General features: G+C 55.3%; 1 protein-coding gene across 1 annotated transcript in view; it reads right to left on the bottom strand.

The window, feature by feature from the left end:
• Nucleotides 1-23,426, bottom strand: part of tnk1 (tyrosine kinase, non-receptor, 1) — an 85,031-nt gene that overhangs the window by 12,127 nt on the left and 49,478 nt on the right. The window contains exons 3-9 of the mRNA XM_070863311.1: nt 20,823-20,893; nt 18,295-18,489; nt 15,961-16,113; nt 12,661-12,935; nt 11,240-11,366; nt 5,347-5,493; nt 2,840-2,934 (exon numbers count right to left, since the gene is read on the bottom strand). Of these exons, the coding sequence (XP_070719412.1) occupies nt 2,840-2,934; nt 5,347-5,493; nt 11,240-11,366; nt 12,661-12,935; nt 15,961-16,113; nt 18,295-18,489; nt 20,823-20,893 (1,063 nt within the window). The remainder of the gene's footprint in view (nt 1-2,839; nt 2,935-5,346; nt 5,494-11,239; nt 11,367-12,660; nt 12,936-15,960; nt 16,114-18,294; nt 18,490-20,822; nt 20,894-23,426) is intronic.

Here is a 23,426-nt window from a genome sequence, read left to right as displayed (position 1 = left end):
TCACTGTAACACCGATATACCCCACACCCCTCACTGTAACACTGATATACCCCACACCCCTCACTGTAACACTGATATACCCCACACCCCTCACTGTAACACTGATATACCCCACACCCCTCACTGTAACACTGATATACCCCACACCCCTCACTGTAACACTGATATACCCCACACCCCTCACTGTAACACTGATATACCTCACACCCCTCACTGTAACGCTGATATACCCCACACCCCTCACTGTACCACTGATATACCCCACATTCCTCACTGTAACACTGATATACCCCACATCCCTCACTGTAACACTGACCCCTCACTGTAACACTGATATACCCCATACTCCTCACTGTAACACACTGATATACCCCACACCCCTCACTGTAACACTGATATACCCCACAGCCCTCACTGTAACACTGATATACCCCTCACCCTTCACTGTAACACTGATATACCCCACAACCCTCACTGTAACACTGATATACCCCACACCCCTCACTATAACACTCTAATATACTCCACACACCTCACTGAAACACTCTGATATATCCCACACCCCTCACTGTAAAACTCTCTGATATATCCTACAGCACTCACTGTAACAGTGATATACCCTACACCCCTCACTTTAACACTGATATACCCCACACCCCTCACTGTAACACTGATATATCTCACACCCCTCACTGTAACACTGATATACCCCACACCCCTCACTGTAACACTGATATACCCCACACCCCTCACTGTAACACTGATATACCCCACACCCCTCACTGTAACACACTGATATACCCCACACCCCTCACTGTAACGCTGATATACACCACACCCCTCACTGTAACACTGATATACCCCACACCCCTCACTGTAACACTGATATACCCCACACCCCTCACTGTAACACACTGATATACCCCACACCCCTCACTGTAACGCTGATATACCCCACACCCCTCACTGTAACACTGATATACCCCACACCCCTCACTGTAACACTGATATACCCCATACCCCTCACTGTAACGCTGATATACCCCACACCCCTCACTAACGCTGATATACCCCACACCCCTCACTGTAACACTGATATACCCCACAACCCTCACTGTAACACTGATATACCCCACAACCCTCACTGTAACACTGATATACCTCACACCCCTCACTCTAACACTGATATACCCCACACCCCTCACTGTAACACTGATATACCCCACAACCCTCACTGTAACACTGATATACCCCACAACCCTCACTGTAACACTGATATACCTCACACCCCTCACTGTAACACTGATATACCCCACACCCCTCACTGTAACACTGATATACCTCACACCCCTCACTGTAACACTGATATACCACACACCCCTCACTGTAACACTGATATACCCCACACTCCTCACTGTAACACTGATATACCCCACACCCCTCACTGTAACACTTATATACCCCACAGCCCTCACTGTAACATACTGATATACCCCACAGCCCTCACTGTAACACTGATATACCCCACACTCCTCACTGTAACACTGATATACCCCACACCCCTCACTGTAACAATCTGATAATCCCCACTCCCCTCACTGTAACACTGCTATACCTCACACCCCTCACTGTAACACTGATAGACCCCACGCCCCGCATTGTAACACTGATATACCACACACCCCTCACTGTAACACTCTGATATACCCCACACCCCTCACTGTAACACTGATATACCCCACAACCCTCACTGGAACACTGATATACCCCTCACCCTTCACTGTAACACTGATATACCCCACAACCCTCACTGTAACACTGATATACCCCACACCCCTCACTATAACACTCTAATATACTCCACACACCTCACTGAAACACTCTGATATATCCCACACCCCTCACTGTAAAACTCTCTGATATATCCTACAGCACTCACTGTAACAGTGATATACCCTACACCCCTCACTTTAACACTGATATACCCCACACCCCTCACTGTAACACTGATATACCCCACACCCCTCACTGTAACACTGATATACCCCACACCCCTCACTGTAACACTGATATACCTCACACCCCTCACTGTAACACTGATATACCCCACACCCCTCACTGTAACACACTGATATACCCCACACCCCTCACTGTAACGCTGATATACCCCACACCCCTCACTGTAACACTGATATACCCCACACCCCTCACTGTAACACTGATATACCCCACACCCCTCACTGTAACACTGATATACCCCATACCCCTCACTGTAACGCTGATATACCCCACACCCCTCACTAACGCTGATATACCCCACACCCCTCACTGTAACACTGATATACCCCACAACCCTCACTGTAACACTGATATACCCCACAACCCTCACTGTAACACTGATATACCTCACACCCCTCACTGTAACACTGATATACCCCACACCCCTCACTGTAACACTGATATACCCCACAACCCTCACTGTAACACTGATATACCCCACAACCCTCACTGTAACACTGATATACCTCACACCCCTCACTGTAACACTGATATACCCCACACCCCTCACTGTAACACTGATATACCTCACACCCCTCACTGTAACACTGATATACCACACACCCCTCACTGTAACACTGATATACCCCACACCCCTCACTGTAACACTGATATACCCCACACCCCTCACTGTAACACTCCACACCCCTCACTGTAACACTGATATACCCCACACCCCTCGGTGTAACACTGCCCCCCCTCCTCTAGGAGGGTAGGGTGGGCTGTATCACGCAGTGTGGGCAGACACTCCCCCCACCACCCGCCCGCAATGGGTACCCACCGCGCATCGATAACCGTGATGGGATCGTTGATCTGCATCTTCAGCTTGCCCGCCTCGCTGAAGTCCTGGAGCGCTTTGACTTCCATTGGACGAGCCTGAGGGGAACAAGGAACCTGATCGGTACAGCTCCTCATGCCCTGGTTAACCCACACTCACCCTGTAACCTCCGCACTCTGACCCTGTAAGCCCCGCGCACTCGCCCTGTAACCCCGCCCCGGGCTTGCCCTTTAAACCCCCCCGCCACTCGCCCTTAAACCCCCCCCCCGCACTCACCCTTAAACCCCCCCCCGCCACTCACCCTTAAACCCCCCCGCCACTCGCCCTTAAACCCCCGCCCCAGCCACTCGCCCTTTAAACCCCCCCGCCACTCGCCCTTAAACCCCCCCCCGCACTCACCCTTAAATCCCCCCCGCCACTCACCCTTAAACCCCCCCGCGCACTCGCCCTTAAACCCCCCCCCCGCGCACTCGCCCTTAAACCCCCCCCCCGCGCACTCGCCCTTAAACTCCCCCCCGCGCACTCGCCCTTAAACCCCCCCCCGCGCACTCGCCCTTAAACCCCCCCCCCCCGCACTCGCCTTAAACTGCCCCCTCCCTGTGCACTCGCCCTTAAACCCCCCCCGCGCACTCACCCTTAAACCCCCCCGTGCACTCGCCCTTAAATCCCCCCCGCCACTCGCCCTTAAACCCCCCTCCCCCCATACTCGCCCTTAAACCACCCCCCCCGCACTCGCCCTTAAATCCCCCCCCCGCATTCGCCCTTAAAACGCCCCCCCCACACACTCACCTTAAACCCCCCCCCACTGCGCACTCGCCCTTAAAACCCTCCCACACACACGCCCTTTCACCCCTCCGCGCACACGCCCTTTCACCCCCCCCACCCCCGCACACTCTCCATTTAACCCCCTGCGCACAGCCCTTTCACCCTGTGTGCTCACTCTCTCGATACCGTTCCCACTCACAAAAATCACACCCTCTCCCATTGAATGGCAGGCAGTGACTAGTGGGGTACCGCAGGGTTCAGTGCTGGGACCCCAGCTATTTACAATATACATTAATGATTTAAACGAAGGAATTGAGTGTAATATCTCCAAGTTTGCAGATGACACTAAACTGGGTGGCAGTGTGAGCTGTGAGGAGGATGCTAAGAGGCTGCAGGGTGACTTGGACAGGTTAGGTAAGTGGGCAAATGCATGGCAGATGCTGTATAATGTGGATAAATGTGAGGTTATCCACTTTGGTGGAAAAAAAAAGAAAGGCAGATTATTATCTGAATGCTGACAGATTAGGAAAAGGGGAGGTGCAACGAGACCTGGATGTTATGGTACATCAGTCATTGAAAGTTGGCATGCAGGTACAGCAGGCGGTGAAGAAGGCAAATGGCATGTTGGCCTTCATAGCGAGAGGATTTGAGTACAGGAGCAGGGAGGTCTTACTGTAGTTGTACAGGGTCTTGGTGAGGCCACACCTTGAATATTGTAGAAACATAGAAACATAGAAAATAGGTGCAGGAGTAGGCCATTCGGCCCTTCGGGCCTGCACCCCCATTCAATGAGTTCATGGCTGAACATGCAACTTCAGTACCCCATTCCTGCTGTGTACAGTTTTGGTCTCCTAATCTGAGGAAGGACATTCTTGCTATTGAGGGAGTGCAGCGAAGGTTCACCAGACTGATTCCCGGGATGGCAGGACTGACATATGAAGAAAGACTGGATCGACTGGGCTTATATTCACTGGAATTTAGAAGAATGAGAGGGGATCTCATAGAAACATATAAAATTCTGACGGGACTGGAGAGGTTAGATGCAGGAAGAATGTTCCCGATGTTGGGGAAGTCCAGAACCAGGGGCCACAGTCGAAGGATAAGGGATCAAGGGGTATGGGGAGAAAGCAGGAGTGGGGTACTGAAGTTGCATGATCAGCCATGATCATATTGAATGGCGGTGCAGGCTCGAAGGGCCGAATGGCCTACTCCTGCACCTATTTTCTATGTTCTGTTTCTAAAGCACACTCACTAAAACCACTTTCTTCATACATGTCACAATCTCGCTGACCGGGACTTTCTGCTCAAGGTCGAGGCTCCCTAGAAGAGGAGAGGCCTGGCAACCCCCCCGCGCCCCCCACTACTCCCCAGTGACCCGCACTGCGAAGGCCAGGCACAGGACGCCGCCTCTCCCACGGCGGAATAGTCCGACATGGCGCGCGGTCCCAGCAGACTGTTAGGCCAAATACCGGGGTAGGGGGGCGGGGCGGGGGGGGTGGGGGTGTGTGTCTGGCGGCAGGGTTGGTTGGGGGGTGGGGGGCGGGGGGGGGGGGGGGGGAAGTGGGGTGAAAACCGGGAAAGGTGACATCTTTAGACGCCATTACACACACGCACTACAAGATGGCTCCGAACAGAACTGCGATCACATGACCTCGCCACATGAGCTTTTGTTGTTATTACACCAGGAGTCCACCAGGGGGAGCCCGAGTACACCCGGCAGCATAAACAGCGGGAGCTGGTCGTACCTCCTTGATCGCCGGCCGGAGCGTGCTGAATGTTGGGCGATCCTCGGGAGCAATGGACCAACACTGCAGCGCCGTGTTGTAAATATTCGCTGGGCAATCGACGGGCTGCTCCAGCCTCTTCCTCTCCCGATCAATCATCATTAAAATCTGGAGAGAGAGAGAGAGAGACAGAGAGAGAGAGTCACTTGGTATCACTGCACACAACATCAAACACAAACCTGCTGCAGAGATGATATTTTCACTTGTGGGGGAGACCAGAACTAGAGGTCGCTTCCTGGGTTCTTTGTTTAAGAATTCATAGCAACACATTGCTATTAAGCTTGCTGTGCGCAAATTGGCGTTTCCCACATTACAACAGTGTCTACACTCCAAACGCACTTCATTGGCTGTAAAGCGCTTTGGGATGTCCGGTGGTCGTGAAAGGCGCTGTATAAATGCAGATCTTTCTTTCTTCTCGAGTTTGCTCTGAGTTTGACCTGAAGACCATGGCTGATCTACCTCAACACCACCTTCCTGCACTATTCCTATCGTCCTGGATTCCTTTAGTGCCCAAGAATCTATCACGCAGGATTACATGCGATATACGGCACAGAAACAGGCCATTCGGCCCAACCAGGCCATGCCGGCGTTTATGCTCCACTCGAGCCTCCTCCTCATCTAAATCTATCGGCGTAACCCTCTATTCCCTTCTCCCCCATGCGCTTGTCCAGCCTCCCCTTAAATGCATCGATACTATTCGCCTCAACCCCTCCCTGTGGCAGCGAGTTCCACATTCTCACCATCCTTTTCAGAATGGCAGGCAGTGACTAGTGGGGTACCGCAGGGCTCAGTGCTGGGACCCCAGCTCTTTACAATATACATTAAAGATTTAGATGAAGGAATTGAGTGTAATATCTCCAAGTTTGCAGATGACACTAAGCTGGGTGGCGGTGTGAGCTGTGAGGAGGACGCTAAGAGGCTGCAGGGTGACTTGGACAGGTTAGGTGAGTGGGCAAATGCATGGCAGATGCAGTATAATGTGGATAAATGTGAGGTTATCCACTTTGGGGGCAAAAACACGAAGGCAGAATATTATCTGAATGGCAGCAGATTAGGAAAAGGGGAGGTGCAACGAGATCTGGGTGTCATGGTACATCAGTCATTGAAAGTTGGCATGCAGGTACAGCAGGCGGTGAAGAAGGCAAATGGCATGTTGGCCTTCATAGCTAGAGGATTTAAATATAGGAGCAGGGAGGTCTTACTGCAGTTGTACAGGGCCTTGGTGAGGACACACCTTGAATATTGTGTTCAGTTTTGGTCTCCTAATCTGAGGAAGGACGTTCTTGCTATTGAGGGAGTGCAGCGAAGGTTCACCAGACTGATTCCCGGGATGGCAGGACTGTCATATGAGGAGAGACTGGATCAACTGGGTCTTTGTTCACTGGAGTATGGAAGGATGAGAGGGGATCTTGTAGAAAAGTTTAAGATTCTGACGGGACTGGACAGGTTAGATGTGGGAGGAATGTTCCCGATGTTGGGGAAGTCCAGAACCAGGGGACATAGTCTTAGGATAAGGGGTAGGACATTTAGGACTGAGATGGGGAGAAACTTCTTCACTCAGACAGTTGTTAACCTGTGGAATTCCCTGCCGCAGAGAGTTGTTGATGCCAGTTCATTGGATATATTCAAGAGGGAGTTAGATATGGCTCTTACGGCTAAGGGGATCAAGGGGTATGGAGAGAAAGCAGGAAAGGGGTACTGAGGTGAATGATCAGCCATGATCTTATTGAATGGCGGTGCAGGCTCGAAGGGCGGAATGGTCTACTCCTGCACCTATTTTCTATGTTTCTTTGTTTCTAGATGGTTTATTAACAAAGGTTTAACAATCGCACCACAGTTCCAGTTCATCCACCAGGCCCACAACCACCTGCCCCATCGTGGATCCCCCGAACCCAACTGGCCGGGGTTTTATTGAGTCATGTGACCATCCCATTGAGCCACTCCCACTCAACAGCTCGACAACTATTTGTTTCATAAAACTTTAAATCAAGTGCCCCTCCTTATTAAAGGGGACACTAGAACCGACAAATGAATAAAACTTTTGAACATTATACCAATCAAATTAAAATTCTGTTGCTGGGGGTGATGATGAACTCCCAGTCCCTCCGGCAACGATACTATTCGCCTCAACCCCTCCCTGTGGCAGCGAGTTCAACATTCTCACCGCTCTCTGGGTAAAGAAGTTTCTTCTGAATTCCCCATTGGATTTATTAGTGACTGTCTTACCCCTCTCACCTATCACCCACTGTGCTCGCTGCACCGTGTCCTAACTCGCACCGAGTCCCGCTCACCCATCACCCCCTGTGCTCGCTGCCCCGTGTCCTAACTCGCACCGAGTCCTGCTCACCCATCACCCCCTGTGCTCGCTGCCCCGTGTCCTAACTCGCACCGAGTCCCGCTCACCCATCACCCCCTGTGCTCGCTGCCCCGTGTCCTAACTCGCACCCAGTCCCGCTCACCCATCACCCCCTGTGCTCGCTGCCCTGTGTCCTAACTCGCACCGAGTCCCGCTCACCCATCACCCCACGCGAGCGTACCGGTGGACACCGCGTGTTCCATCTCCAGGGACACCCTGGCTCGGATGTAAGCGCGGAAGAGAGGCAGGCAGTCGGGCTGAACGAACCCCTCGACCCTCCGCCAGGCCCCAGGAGCAGGCCCAACGAGGAGGCCCTCCGACCTGCCCGCTTCAAAAGCTCTACAAACCTGTGAGCATACATTACAGAGGCCATCAATATAACAATAACTTGTATTTATATAGCATCTTTAATGTAGTCAACCGACCCAAGGCACTTCATAGGAATATTATGAGACAACAAATTTGACACCGAGCTGCGTAAGTAGAAATTAGCGCAGGTCGAGAGGTTTAGGGAGGGAGTTCCAGAGCTTGGGGCCCAGGCAACAGAAGGCACGGCCACCGATGGTGGAGTGATTATAATCAGGGATGGTCAGGAGGGCAGAATTAGAGGAGTGCAGACATCTCGGGGAGGTTGTGGGGCTGGAGGAGATTACAGAGATAGGGAGGGGGCGAGGGCCATGGAGGGATTTGTAAACAAGGATGAGAATTTTGAAATCAAGGCATTGCTTAACCGGGAGCCAATGTAGGTCAGCGAGCACAGGGGGTGATGGGTGAGCGGGACTCGGTGCGAGTTAGGACACGGGGCAGCAAGCACAGGGGGTGATGGGTGAGCGGGACTCGGTGCGAGTTAGGACACGGGGCAGCGAGCACAGGGGGTGATGGGTGAGAGGGACTAGGTGCGAGTTAGGACACGGGGCAGCGAGCACAGGGGGTGATGGGTGAGAGGGATAAGACAGTCACTAATAAATCCAATGGAGAATTCAGAAGAAACTTCTTTACCCAGAGAGCGGTGAGAATGTGGAACTGCGACAGTGCGGCGCTCCCTCAGCACTGCCCCTCCGACAGTGCGGCGCTCCCTCAGCACCGCCCCTCCGACAGTGCGGCGCTCCCTCAGTACTGCCCCTCCGACAGTGCGGCGCTCCCTCAGCACTGCCCCTCCGACAGTGCGGCGCTCCCTCAGCACTGCCCCTCCGACAGTGCGGCGCTCCCTCAGCACCGCCCCTCCGACAGTGCGGCGCTCCCTCAGCACCGCCCCTCCGACAGTGCGGCGCTCCCTCAGAACTGCCCCTCCGACAGTGCGGCGCTCCCTCAGCACTGCCCCTCCGACAGTGCGGCGCTCCCTCAGCACTGCCCCTCCGACAGTGCGGCGCTCCCTCAGCACGGCCCCTCCGACAGTGCGGCGCTCCCTCAGCACCGCCCCTCCGACAGTGCGGCGCTCCCTCAGCACGGCCCCTCCGACAGTGCGGCGCTCCCTCAGCACCGCCCCTCCGACAGTGCGGCGCTCCCTCAGCACCGCCCCTCCGACAGTGCGGCGCTCCCTCAGCACCGCCCCTCCGACAGGGCGGCGCTCCCTCAGCACCGCCCCTCCGACAGTGCGGCGCTCCCTCAGCACTGCCCCTCCGACAGTGCGGCGCTCCCTCAGCACCGCCCCTCCGACAGTGCGGCGCTCCCTCAGCACTGCCCCTCCGACAGTGTGGCGCTCCCTCAGCACTGCACTGGGAGTGTCAGCCTGGATTTTGTGCTCCAGTCTCTGGAGTGGGACTTGAACCCACAACCTTCTTACTCCGAGGCGAGTGTGCTGCCCACTGAGCCATGGGGAGAAGGGGTGACAGATAGGGGCAATTTTATTGGTTCGGAAAGGCTCCACCCGTTCCTTTTGCCCGAAGTAAACCTGCGACATTGCCAGCAAAAGGTGTTGGCGATCGACAGGTTTCCTGCAGGTGCAGTACTGGCCTCCCACCCCTAGATACCGCTGGTGCTGGAGGGCCTGGCTTTGGACCCCCCTCGGGTGGGGGTTGGGGGGCGGGGGGCACTCCTCACGGGATAAAACCTCACAGCGCAGAAGGAGGTCACTCAGCCCATTGTGCCCATTTTCAAATGGAGCCACAAATAGACGTTGAGTGCCACCATTTTGTTTCGCGGACCGAGCACGAGTGGTACAACAGCGCAAGAAATGGGCGTTGGGAGGAGATGGGGCAGTGGCTGACGTGTACCCGGATGATCTGGGACACTTGTGGGGCGATCGATGCCCTCCCCCCTCTCAGCAAACAGCGGGCAGCAAATGCCCGGTGGCGATGTTGTGACCCCTGGTGGCAAGGACAGGTAGCATGCATTTTCGCCACTCGGTGCTCTCAAGACAGGGAGAACGTGCATTTCTATGGTGCCTTTTACAATCGCAGGATTGTAATGTATGCACCAGTGAGCATGCTCACAGGTTGCTGGACCTGCTGAGTTGGGAGGGGCTTAGCCAGTCACGTGATGTTCACAAGACTCAATAAAACCCCGGCCAGTTGGGTTCGGGGGATCCACGTTGGGGCAGGTGGTTGTGAGCCCGGAGAATGAACTGGTAATGTGTCGTGTGATTGTTAAACCTTTTGCTAATAAACCAACTAGTTCTTAATAGCAATGTGTTGCTATGAATTCTCAAGCAAAGAACCCATGAAGGCAATACATTATAAGGACGTCTCGAAGCACTTTACAGCCAATGAAGTACTTTTTGGAGTGTAGTCACTGTTGTAATGTGAGAAACACGGCAGCCAATTTGTGCACAGCAAGCTCCCACAAACAGCAACGTGATAATGGCCAGATAATCTGTTTTTGTGATGTTGATTGAGGGATAAATATTGGCCCCAGGACACCGGGGAGAACTCCCCTGCTCTTCTTTGAAATAGTGCCCTGGGATCTTTGACATCCACCTGAGAGAGCAGACGGGGCCTCGTTTTAACGCCTCATCCGAAAGACGGCACCTCCGACAGTGTGGCACTCCCTCAGTACTGCCCCTCCGACAGTGCGGCACTCCTTCAGCACCGCCCCTCCGACAGTGTGGCGCTCCCTCAGTACTGCCCCTCCGACACTCCCTCAGTACTGCCCCTCCGACAGTGCGGCGCTCCCTCAGTACCGCCCCTCCGACAGTGCGGCGCTCCCTCAGTACCGCCCCTCCGACAGTGCGGCGCTCCCTCAGTACCGCCCCTCCGACAGTGCGGCGCTCCCTCAGTACCGCCCCTCCGACAGTGCGGCGCTCCCTCAGTACTGCCCCTCCGACAGTGCAGCACTCCCTCAGTACTGCCCCTCCAACAGTGTGGTGCTCCCTCAGTACTGTACTGGAAGTGTTGGCCTAGATCTTGTGCTCAAGTCCCTGGAGTGGGACTCGAACCCACAACCTTCTGACTCCGAGGCGAGGGTGCTGCCCACTGAGCCGCGGCTGACACTGGGCAACAGTTTCCAGCGATCTACTTTTCAGTTTGACAATCACTGGCGGAATTCGACGACTCGCTTTACCTCTCGGCCGTACATTCCCATCCAGGGCTCCTCGCAGTATGAGAACAGCTCCCACAGCACCACTCCGTACATCCAGACGTCGGACGCGTGGGAAAACGTTCCGGATTTCAGGCTCTCTGGAGCGCACCTGGGAAAAAAGAACAAAAGAAATGGGAGCCGGAATGTCTCGACGGGGAACACAGAGCGTTCGCTGACGGACGGGTTGAGCGTGAATGGATGAAGCCATTCCCTGCCGGTGGGGGGAGCCGGGGGGGGGGGAGATCGTCTCCCTCGCACAGTATCGGGACGCTGTACACGCTTTGTGTCGCCGCGCGGGTGTGTGTCGGGGCAGAGTTCTTTCATCTCCCTGTGTACTGGTGCACGTGTACACAGTGATTGTACAGCTCCACACAGCTGTACAGTTGTGCAATTGTACACAACCTCCTGCATGTGCACACCTCGATTGCACACCGCTTTACACACGCATACACAGAGCGCTTGTAAACATGTGGACACATCGACAGTATGCACACACACACACACACACACACACACAGAATTGGATTAGAGAGCACGTGTATCCATACCCGTTCACACAGGTTAGACGGTGACAGGCACTCACACACACTCGCACACAGACACACCCGCACACAGACACACGCTCACACAGACAGTGCGACATAATCTCACCAAGGCACACACAGACACGTACACTCACACACCCCCTATACACACACACACACTCACAGACACAGGTACACAAACAGACACGCACAGATAGACTGTCACACACACACACTCACACACGTACACACACAGACCCACAGACAGTGCGACATAATCTCATCAAGGCACACACAGACACGTACACTCACACACCCCCTATACACACACACACATACACAGACACAGGTACACAAACAGACACGCACAGATGGACTGTCACACACACCTCTCCCACACTCACACACGTACACACACAGACCCACAGACAGTGCGACATAATCTCATCAAGGCACACACAGACACATACATTCACACACACGCACCCTATATACACACACACACACACACACTCACACAGACACAGGCACACAGGCAGACATGCACAGATAGACTGTCTCACACACACACCTACCCTACACACACACACACACACTCTCCCACACACACACACCCACAGACAGTGCGACATAATCTCACCAAGGCGCGCACACACACACACACACACACTCACACAGACAGACTGTCACACACACACCTACATACAAACAGTCGCACACAGACTCACAGACAGTGCGACATAATCTCACCAAGGCGCGCACACACACACGCACCCCTGCACACACACACACACACACTCACACAGACAGACTGTCACACACACACCTCCATACGAACAGTCGCACACAGACCCACAGACAGTGCGTGGATAATCTCACCAAGCGAAGGGGATCTTGCGATGAGCCTGCATGACGTAGTGGTCGGAGTCGGAGAGTGAGCGGGTCAGGCCGAAGTCGGCGATCTTCACCGCATCCTCGGCGGCCAGCAGGATGTTGCGTGCGGCGAGGTCGCGGTGGATGAAGTGTTGGGACTCCAGGTACTCCATGCCCTCACACACCTGCACAGCGTACAGCCACAACATGTGGATGGGGAAGGCACTGTGCCGGCCCCTCAGGTGGTCGTACAGAGAGCCCAACGGTGCCAGCTCCGTCACCTACACCGGGAGAGACGAGGTCAGCCAGGGCTGTGGCACAGTAAACGGGGAGAGACAGTTCCCAGGGGCAGGAGGCTCGGTAACCAGAGGGACACAGATTGAAGATAATCCGCAAAAGAGCCAGAGGGGGAGATGAGGAGAATTTATTTTACGCAGCGAGTTGTTGCGATCGGGAACGCGCTGCCTGAAAGGGCGGAGGGAGCAGATTCAATAGTGACCTTCAAACCGGGAATTGGATAAACACTTGTAAAGGAAAAATTTGAAGAAAGAATGGACGGACGGACAGAAGGAAGGAAGGACTGCAAAGGGAAGGGAAGAGAAGGAGGGAAGGAAAGAGAAGAGAAGAGAAGAGAAAAGAGAAAAGAGAAAAGAGAAGAGAAGAGAAAAGAGAAAAGAGAAGAGAAAAGAGAAAAGAGAAAAGAGAAGAGAAAAGAGAAAAGAGAAAAGAGAGAAGAGAAGAGAGGAGAAAAGAGGAGAGAAGAGAAGAGAGGAGAAAAGAGAAGAGAAGAGAAGAGAAAAGAGAAGAGAAGAGAAGAGAAGGAGGGAAGGGAAGGAGGGAAGGGAAGGGAAGGGAAGGGAAGAAGGTAGGAAGGGAAGACTTGTATTGATATAGCGCCTTTCACAACCACCGGATGGCTCAAAGCGCTTTACAGCCAATGATGTACTTTTGGAGTGCAGTCACTGTTGTAATGTGGGAAACGCGGCAGTTCAATTTATGCACAGCAAGCTCCCACAAACAGCAATGTGATAATGACCCAGATAATCTGTTTTGGTTATGTTGATTGAGGAATAAATATTGGTCCCAGGACACCGGGGAGAACTCTGCTTGGGGGGAGTGGAGGGCGGGGGACTAATTGGATCGCTCTTTCAAAGAGCGACCACAGGCACGACGGGCCAAATGGCCTCCTTCTGTGCTGAGTGGTTCCCTGATTTTAACCTCGCAAAACGTGAGGAAAAGTAAAGAGCAAATAACAAGAACAGAACAAGGGAGAGAGAGACAGAGTACTGCAGCGACCATGTGTTAATCAATGTTCATTCACCTCAGGGATCGGGGGTTGAGTCACCCAGTCCCGAGTGATGGCTGCACCCTCTCCTGTCTCTGCTACATGGACTTTGCATCAGTCTCGGTCCAGAACACGCTCTGGGCAGCGGTAAATCTCTGAGCACGACCGTTCTTACATTCTGAATTCCAACAAAGGCCATTGTGTAAGGTAATGTCACTATGGCTCCAGCAGGGGTGCTGTTCCAAGTCAACACCCCGTGTACACCTACCCTGGGAGTGTTTGATGGGACAGTGTAGAGGGAGCTTTACTCTGTATCTAACCCCATGCTGTACCTGCCCTGGGAGTGTTTGATGGGACAGTGTAGAGGGAGCTTTACTCTGTATCTAACTCCGTGCTGTACCTGCTCTGGGAGTGTTTGATGGGACAATGTAGAGGGAGCTTTACTCTGTATCTAACCCCGTGCTGTACCTGCCCTGGGAGTGTTTGATGGGACAGTGTAGAGGGAGCTTTACTCTGTATCTAACCCCGTGCTGTACCTGCCCTGGGAGTGTTTGATGGGACAGTGTAGAGGGAGCTTTACTCTGTATCTAACCCCGTGCTGTACCTGCCCTGGGAGTGTTTGATGGGACAGTGTAGAGGGAGCTTTACTCTGTATCTAACCCCGTGTTGTACCTGCCCTGGGAGTGTTTGATGGGACAGTGTAGAGGAAGCTTTATTCTGTATCTAACTCGGAATTAGTGCTTAGATTGAAAAGTTTTATATGTCCCCCGCCAGATGGAGAAACGGAGACATTCTGACAGAATGTTGTGTAACAATAAATTTTTTACTGGATCGGAACTGGAGTTTGTTGAATAATGTATTGCCGCTTGTTAATCAGACAGATGGGGCATATAGTATACGTTGAATTATTTATCTCAGAGTCCGATGGGCCCGACATCAGTTTGATGTCTCCAGGCGGCTTGTGATATTTGAGGGAACATCCACAAAAGATTTTTCATGATGGTGCACAAGCCAGGGCCTGTGACAGGTGTAAATAAATGACAGGTGGTTACACTGAACCATGGAGCAGGACCAAGCCAGACTCAAAGCTGGAACCTAGCCCACAATCCAGGCCCCAGACCTGGAATCCAGGCCCCAGACCCGGAATCCAGGCCCCAGACCCTGAATCCAGGCCCCAGACCCTGAATCCAGGCCGCAGACCCGGAATCCAGGCCGCAGACCCGGAATCCAGGCCCCAGACCCGGAATCCAGGCCGCAGACCCGGAATCCAGGCCGCAGACCCGGAATCCAGGCCGCAGACCCGGAATCCAGGCCGCATACCCGGAATCCAGGCCTCAAAGTATGGGCTCCAACTGAAAACTGCTGCTCCAAACCAGAACTGATGCCTCAATCCAGCCTCCACCCTAGAACCCAGGTCCCAGGTCCCAGGCCTGGCTAGACAGAGTAGACCAAGAGAAACTGTTCCCATTGGTGGAAGGGTCGGGAACCAGAGGACACAGATTTAAGGCGATTGGCAGAAGACCCAAAGACGACACGAGGATAAACCTTTTTTACGCAGCGAGTGGTTAGGATCTGGAATGCGCTGCCCGAGAGGGCGGTGGAGGCAGACTCAATCGCGGCTTTCAAAAGGGAGTTGGATAAGTTCCTGAAGGAAAAAAAATGAGCAGGGCTCCGGGGAAAGGGCGGGGGGTGGGGTGGGGGGGGGGTGGGCGGGAGTGGGACTGACTGAGGTGCTCTTGCCGACGGGCCCAATGGCCTCTTTCTGTGCTGTGACCGTTCTATGATACCAAGACCCCCTCAATCTGGCCTCGAGCCCGGGGGACTGGGGCGCGGACATGGAACCCGGGCCCTGGTCGCAGGAAATAGAGGCCAGGAAGTTCGAGATGGAGAGAGAGAGAGAGAGAGAGAGAGGTAGGAGGAGGCACAGGTACAATGGGAGACTCTCTCGCCACCCCCCGCCCCACAACCCCACCAGGAGTAAAGGTGGACACAGTGCGTTGCTTGGCCAAGATGGTACTCACCATTTTCATGGGGTGACTGAGGATGACCCCATACAGGTGGATGAGATGTGGGTGGTTGAGCGCGTACATCGCGTTTATTTCCTGCAGGAAATCCGCCATGGCATCCATCTCGTTGGAAATGTCCGACCGGAGGCACTTTACCGCCACGTTCAACTGAAACACACGGCAGGGACGATTACATCACAGGGCGAGGGGGGGGGGGTCGAGACAGAGAGGATGTTTCCCCTCATGGGGGGAATCGAGAACTAGGGGGCACCATCTCAGTATAAGGGGCCGCCCATTTAGGACGGAGATGAGGAGAAGTTTCTCCTCTCAGAGGGTCGTGAATCTTTGGAGTTCTCTGCCCCAGAGAGCTGTGGAGGCGGGGTCATGGAATATAAGGGAGTCAAGGGTTATGGGGAGCGGGCGGGGAAGTGGAGCTGAGTCCATGATCAGATCAGCCCATGATCGTATTGAATGGCGGAGCAGGCTCGAGGGGCCGAATGGCCGACTCCCGCTCCTATTCCTTATGTTCTTGTGAAAGGGGTGGTCATGGGAGACAAGGATGCAGCAAGATAGCTTCCCCCTCCCCCCCACCCAGCACCAGGATATTATTCGCCGTGTGTATCACAGTGAGCCCCTCCCTCCCAGTGCCTGACACCCGTTGCCATCCCAGCACCCCACACTCTGCACCCAACCATTGCCACCCGGCCCATTGCCACCCCCACTCAGTGCCCACTGGCTGTGATACCAATGTCTGGGCACCAGTGCCCACAATGGGGAAACAGAAGACCATAAGAATTAGGAGCAGGAGTCGGCCATTCGGCCCCTTGGGCCTGCTCCGCCATTCAATGGGATCACGGCTGATCTTTGACCTCAACTCCACTTTCCCCGCCCGATCCCCATATCCCTCGATTCCCCGAGTGCCTAAAAATCTATCCATCTCGGCCTTGAATATACTCAACGACTGAGTCTCCACAGCCCTCTGGGGCAGAGAATTCCAAAGATTCACCACCCTCTGAGTGAAGAAGTTTCTCCTCCTCTCAGTCCTGAATGGCCGCCCCCTTATCCTGAGACTGTGACCCCTGGTTCTAGACTCCCCAGCCCGGGGGGAAACATCCTCCCTGCATCTACCTTGTCAATCCCCCTCAGAATGTTGTATGTTTCAATGAGATCACCTCTCATTCTTCTAAATCCAGGGAATATCAGCCTAGTCTACTCAATCTCTCCTCATAGGACAATCCCCCCATCCCAGGAATCAGTCTGGTGAACCTCCGTTGCACTCCCTCTATGGCAAGTATATCTTTCCTTAGGTAAGGAGACCCAAACTCTCGCCAAAACCAAGCAACGCTCGCCCCTTCAATAGCTTACCTGCGTAGCCACATGTGAGCCAGGGCAGGGAGTGCCTCAGTGCTGCCCCTCCGACAGTGCGGCGCTCCCTCAGTACTGCCCCTCCGACAGTGCCGCGCTCCCTCAGTACTGCTCCTCCGACAGTGGGGCGCTCCCTCAGTACTGCCCCTCAGACAGTGCGGCGCTCCCTCAGTACTGCCCCTCCGACAGTGCGGCGCTCCCTCAGTACTGCCCCTCCGACAGTGCGGCGCTCCCTCAGTACTGCCCCTCCGACAGTGCGGCGCTCCCTCAGCACCGCCCCTCCGACAGTGCGGCGCTCCCTCAGCACTGCCCCTCCGACAGTGCCGCGCTCCCTCAGTACTGCCCCTCCGACAGTGGGGCGCTCCCTCAGTACTGCCCCTCAGACAGTGCGGCGCTCCCTCAGCACTGCCCCTCCGACAGTGCCGCGCTCCCTCAGTACTGCTCCTCCGACAGTGGGGCGCTCCCTCAGTACTGCCCCTCAGACAGTGCGGCGCTCCCTCAGTACTGCCCATCAGACAGTGCGGCGCTCCCTCAGCACTGCCCCTCCGACAGTGCGGCGCTCCCTCAGTACTGCCCATCAGACAGTGCGGCGCTCCCTCAGCACTGCCCCTCCGACAGTGCGGCGCTCCCTCAGCACTGCCCCTCCGACAGTGCGGCGCTCCCTCAGCACTGCCCCTCCGACAGTGCGGCGCTCCCTCAGCATTGCCCCTCCGACAGTGCGGCGCTCCCTCAGTACTGCCCCTCCGACAGTGCGGCGCTCCCTCAGTACTGCCCCTCCGACAGTGCAGCGCTTCCTCATTACTGCCCCTCCGACAGTGTGGCGCTCCCTCAGCACTGTGTCCGACTAGATTTATGTGCTCAGGTCCCTGGAGAAGGACTTGAACCCACAACTGAGCGATGAGAGTGAGACGCACTGAGCCAACACACCCGCCCAGATATGGGGCCCTGGATTTAGGCGGGGGAAGGGAGGGAATGGTCACTTACAACGCGGCCGCTCCGAAGCCTCCATTCCCCGCGCCTCACCACGCCGAAGGAGCCGTTGCCCAGACGCTCGTGCAACGCCAGGTCCTTGTCGTTAATCAGACACTTGAGAGCGAAATCCATCTCCGGGACCGACGCAGTGGCGCCGCCCGCGTACGATGACTGGTCGTAGTCATCGCCGGTCCTCGGGCTGAACATCTGCCGAGACAAAATGGTAGCATGGAAACATCTGCAGACACAAAATGGTGGCATGGCAACATCTGCAGACACAAAATGGTGGCATGGCAACATCTGCAGACACAAAATGGTGGCATGGCAACATCTGCAGACACAAAATGGTGGCATTGAATGGTATACTTGCATAAGGAGGGATATACTTGCTTTGGAGGAAGTTCAGAGAAGGTTCACTCAGTTGATTCCGGAGCTGAAGGGGTTGTCTTATGAAGATGGGTTGAGCAGATTGGGCCTGTACTCATTGGAGTTTAGAAGAATGAGAGGCGTAAAGAAAGCAAGACCGTGCATTTATATAGCGCCTTTCGCGACCTCCGGACGTCCCGAAGAGGTTTACAGCCAATGAAGTCCTTCATCTCCGGAATCAACCGAGTCACTGTTGTGGGAAACGTGACAGCCAATTTGCGCACAGCAAGCTCCCACAAACAGCAATGTAATAAATAACCAGATTGGTTTTATTGGTCAAGGGATAAATATTGGCCCCAGGACACCGGGGAGAACTCCCCTGCTCTTCTTCCAAATAGTAGTCAAGGGATCGTTTCCGTCCACGTGAGGGAGCAGATGGGGGCCTCGGTTTAACGTTTCATCCGCAAGACAGTGCGGCGCTCCCTCAGTACTACCCCTCGGACAGTGCGGCGCTCCCTCAATACTGCCCCTCCGACAGTGCGGCGCTCCCTCAATACTGCCCCTCCGACAGTGCGGCGCTCCCTCAGTACTGCCCCGCCGACAGTGCGGCACTCCCTCAGTACTGCCCCTCTGACAGTGCGGCCCTTCCTCAGTACTGCCCCTCCGACAGTGCGGCGCTCCCTCAGCCTCTGGAGTGGGACTTGAACCCACGGACCTTCTGACTCAAAGGCGAGAGTGAGCGGGATGCAACTGAGTGCGGTTGGGGGGGGGGGGGGGGCAGTGGGGATGAGGGGAATGGAAGGGCCCTCGAGCCAGGTAGCTCTGGGAGGATTGGGTTAATGGGATGGAGCAGCCCTTCTTATTCCAGTATTAAGCTACGGAGTGGAAGGAATTCTGCTAGTTCTATCCTAAATTTGTTCCGGGCCAGCAAATTGCCTGCCGCATTTCCCACACTACAACAGCGACTGCAAAAAGTGCTTCATTGGACGAAAGGGGCTTTTGGGACATCCTGAGGTCAGGGAAGTCGCTATAGAAATGCGCGTTCTTTCTCCTCAGCATTGGGGGCGGTAACTGTTGCTGGTGCATGAACACCGTGGGAACTTCTGCTTTAGCAATCTCCCCCCCCCACTCCCCCGCCCGGAGGGAGGCGGAGAGCTCGGTCAAGCGCCGCCATTTCCGTCGGAGCGCCGAAGGGAGCAAGGGTGGCGGCAGATCGTGGGGCAATGTCCCTCGCCGCATTCACAGGATTCGCCTTCCATCCCTTAAAGGGACGAGCCGACGTGGAGGGCGCTGGGGGCTCGGGAACGCTCGGTGACAGCAACCGAGAGCGTGCGGGGCGGATCAAATGCGGGACGAATAAAAAGTTCAAAAACTCGGGGCTCACAGTCAAATTCTGCCCGCCGCCCTTCAATTAACGCTCCCCAAAATGGCCGGGCTGAGGGGACGGCGCCCCCTGCAGGGCGCTGCTGTCGATGCCTTCCGATGCTGCAGGCCACGAATATTGCATCCGGGGCAGTAACGGAGCGAATATTGCATCCGGGGCGCTAACGGAGCGAATATTGCATCCGGGGCGGTAATGGGCCGAATATCGCATCCGGGGCGCTAACTGGCCAATATGGCATCCGGGGCGGTAACGGGCCGAATATGGCATCCGGGGCGGTAACGGGCCGAATATGGCATCCGGGGCAGTAACGGGCCGAATATGGCATCCGGGGCGGTAACGGGCCGAATATGGCATCTGGGACGGAAACGGGCCGAATATGGCATCCGGGGCGGTAACGGGCCGAATATGGCATCCGGGGCGGTAACGGGCCGAATATGGCATCCGGGGCGGTAACGGGCCGAATATGGCATCCGGGGCGGTATCGGGGCGCTGCGCCCAGATGGCGTCACGATCTCCGGGGCCGCAGGTTTTAACCCGTCAACCAGCGTAAACCCGTCACACGAGACGGCGGTAATCTCGCCGCGCCCGCTCGGTCAGCCATCAGCGTCTTGTTATCACCCCCCCCCCCCCAGAAGCGCTAACTGGGGGTGCAAGAGGGCCGCCGATTTCTCCCCCTTTGTTTGACGCGGAGATGCCATGGGTCACGGCACCCGGCGGCATCAGTGGGCGGGGGATCGCTGCTCAATTCATTGGTGGCCAACGGGAGCCCCGCTCGCCCCACCCACCGTACCTTCGACATCCAGGATTTGGGCCGGCCTACCATCCGCCTTTTTTTAACAGCCTCAAACAGACGTCTGTGCCCTGAGACAGAGAGACAAAGAGCAGTAAGCATGGGGCGATCAACACTCAGTAAATCTGTTTAAGCAGTTTACGTACAGCTGGAACCCGTAAGCGGAGACATCGGGGTGTTGTGGAGCTCAGTGCCAAAGATCCCGGGGGAAGGGGTATGTCAGCGCACAGCCCGTTGGGGGAAGGGGTATGTCAGCGCACAGCCTCCCGGAAGAGAAAAAAAAGGACTTGCATTTATATAGCGCCTTTCACAACCACCAGATGTCCCAAAGCGCTTTACAGCCAATTAAGTATTTTTTGGTGGGGGGGCTGGTGGGGAGAGTGTGGTCACTGTTGTAATGTGGGAAACAGGTCAATTAATCTGTGCACAGCAAGCTCCCACAAACAGCAATGTGATAATGACCCAGATAATCTGTTTTTTTGTTATGTTGATTGAGGAATAAATATTGGCCCCAGGACACCGGGGAGAACTCCCCTGCTCTTCTTCGAAATAGTGGCCGTGGGATCTTTTACGTCTACCTGAGAGGGCAGACGGGGCCTCGGTTTAACGTCTCATCCAGAAGACAGCCCCTCCGACAGTGCGGCGCTCCCTCTGTACTGCCCCTCCAACAGTGCGGCGCTCCCTCAGTACTGCCCCTCCGACAGTGCGGCGCTCCCTCAGTACTGCACTGGGAGTGTCATCCTGGATTTTTGTGTTCAAGTCCCTGGAGTGGGACTCGAACCCACAACCTTCTGACTCAGAGGCGAGTGTGCTGCCCACTGAGCCACAGCTGACACCGAGGGAATCCAAGCACTCAGTGTCTCGGGGGAAGGGATCGTCAGTGGGCAGTGCCCGCCTGATGTTGGGATAGATTGGCCATCGACCATGACAGTGTCAACTGTGGCTCAGTGGGCAGCACACTCGCCTCTGAGTCAGAAGGTTGTGAGTTCAAGTCCCACTCCAGGGACAAAAATCTAGGCTGACACTCCCAGTACAGTGCTGAGGGAGCGCTGCTCTCTCGGAGGGGCAGTACTGTCGGAGGGGCAGTACTGAGGGAGAGCCGCACTGTCGGAGGGGCAGTACTGAGGGAGTGCCGCACTGTCGGAGGGGCAGTACTGAGGGAGTGCCGCACTGTCGGAGGGGCAGTACTGAGGGAGTGCCGCACTGTCGGAGGGGCAGTACTGAGGGAGTGCCGCACTGTTGGAGGGGCAGTACTGAGGGAGTGCCGCACTGTCGGAGGTGAAGTACTGAGGGAGTGCCGCACTGTCGGAGGTGAAGTACTGAGGGAGTGCCGCACTGTCGGAGGGGCAGTACTGAGGGAGTGCCGCACTGTCGGAGGTGAAGTACTGAGGGAGTGCCGCACTGTCGGAGGTATTGCCTTTCGAACGAGACGTTAAACCGAGGCCCCGTCTGCTCTCTCAGGTGGATGTAAAAGATCTCACGGCCACTATTTCGAAGAAGAGCAGGGGAGTTCTCCCCAGTGTCCTGGGCCCAATATTTATCCCTCAATCAACATAACAAAAAAACAGATGATCTGGGCCATTATCACATTGCTGTGTGTGGGAGCTTGCTGTGCGTAAATTGGCTGCCGCATTTCCAACATTACAACAGTGACTACACTCCAAAAGTACTTAATTGGCTGTAAAGCGCTTTGAGATGTCCAATGGTCGTGAAAGGCGCTATATAAATGCAAGTCTTTCTTTTCTCTGTGCCTTGTGTAGACTTTACCATGTGAGGAGGGGGGCGTAGGGGGGATCCCAGGTATGTCAGTTTGAGGGTGACATGCTGCTGTAAGGGGGCCGACCTTTAAACAGCGGTTGGGTGTGGGGGAGGGGGTTTCTTAAAAGTTCACTTTCGGGCTGAGGGCGTCGCGAGGAAGGCAGATGTTTATTGGCTTGATTCTGATACAGTGGTGTGGCTCGTTGGACCACGTCACAGGGCAGGACTGGAGTCACGTATAGGCTGGGACCAACATTCCATCCCGTAGCCCGGGGTACGGCTTTTTCAACGTTAGATCTCGCGCAGGTTGTGAATGGGCCACGCAGCCCCCTCCCCAAAGTTAGGGGGTACATTGGCCAGGATGGGAGGTTTTCTATCCGAGAGAGACTGCACAGGGAGGGGGACGGGTGGAGAGAGGGAGAGAGAGGGCGCGGAGAGAGGGAGAGGGGGAGAGAGAAGGCGTGGAGAGAGGGAGAGAGGGGAGAGAGAGGGCGCGGAGAGAGGGGAGAGAGAGGGAGAGAGAGGGCGCGGAGAGAGGGAGAGAGAGGGCGCGGAGAGAGGGAGAGAGAGGGAGAGAGAGGGTGTGGAGAGAGGGAGAGAGAGGGCGCGGAGAGAGGGCGCGGAGAGAGGGGAGAGAGAGGGAGAGAGAGGGAGAGAGAGGGCGCGGAGAGAGGGAGAGAGAGGGCGCGGAGAGAGGGAGAGAGAGGGAGAGGGGGAGAGAGAGGGCGCGGAGAGAGGGGAGAGAGAGGGCGCGGAGAGAGGGGAGAGAGAGGGCGCGGAGAGGGAGAGAGAGGGCGCGGAGAAGGAGAGAGAGGGAGAGAGAGGTAGAGAGAGGGCGCGGAGAGA

Source organism: Pristiophorus japonicus, chromosome 20 (assembly GCF_044704955.1).
Source record: "Pristiophorus japonicus isolate sPriJap1 chromosome 20, sPriJap1.hap1, whole genome shotgun sequence".
Lineage (NCBI taxonomy): Eukaryota > Metazoa > Chordata > Chondrichthyes > Pristiophoridae > Pristiophorus > Pristiophorus japonicus.
This window is presented reverse-complemented; position numbering and strand designations above follow the sequence as displayed.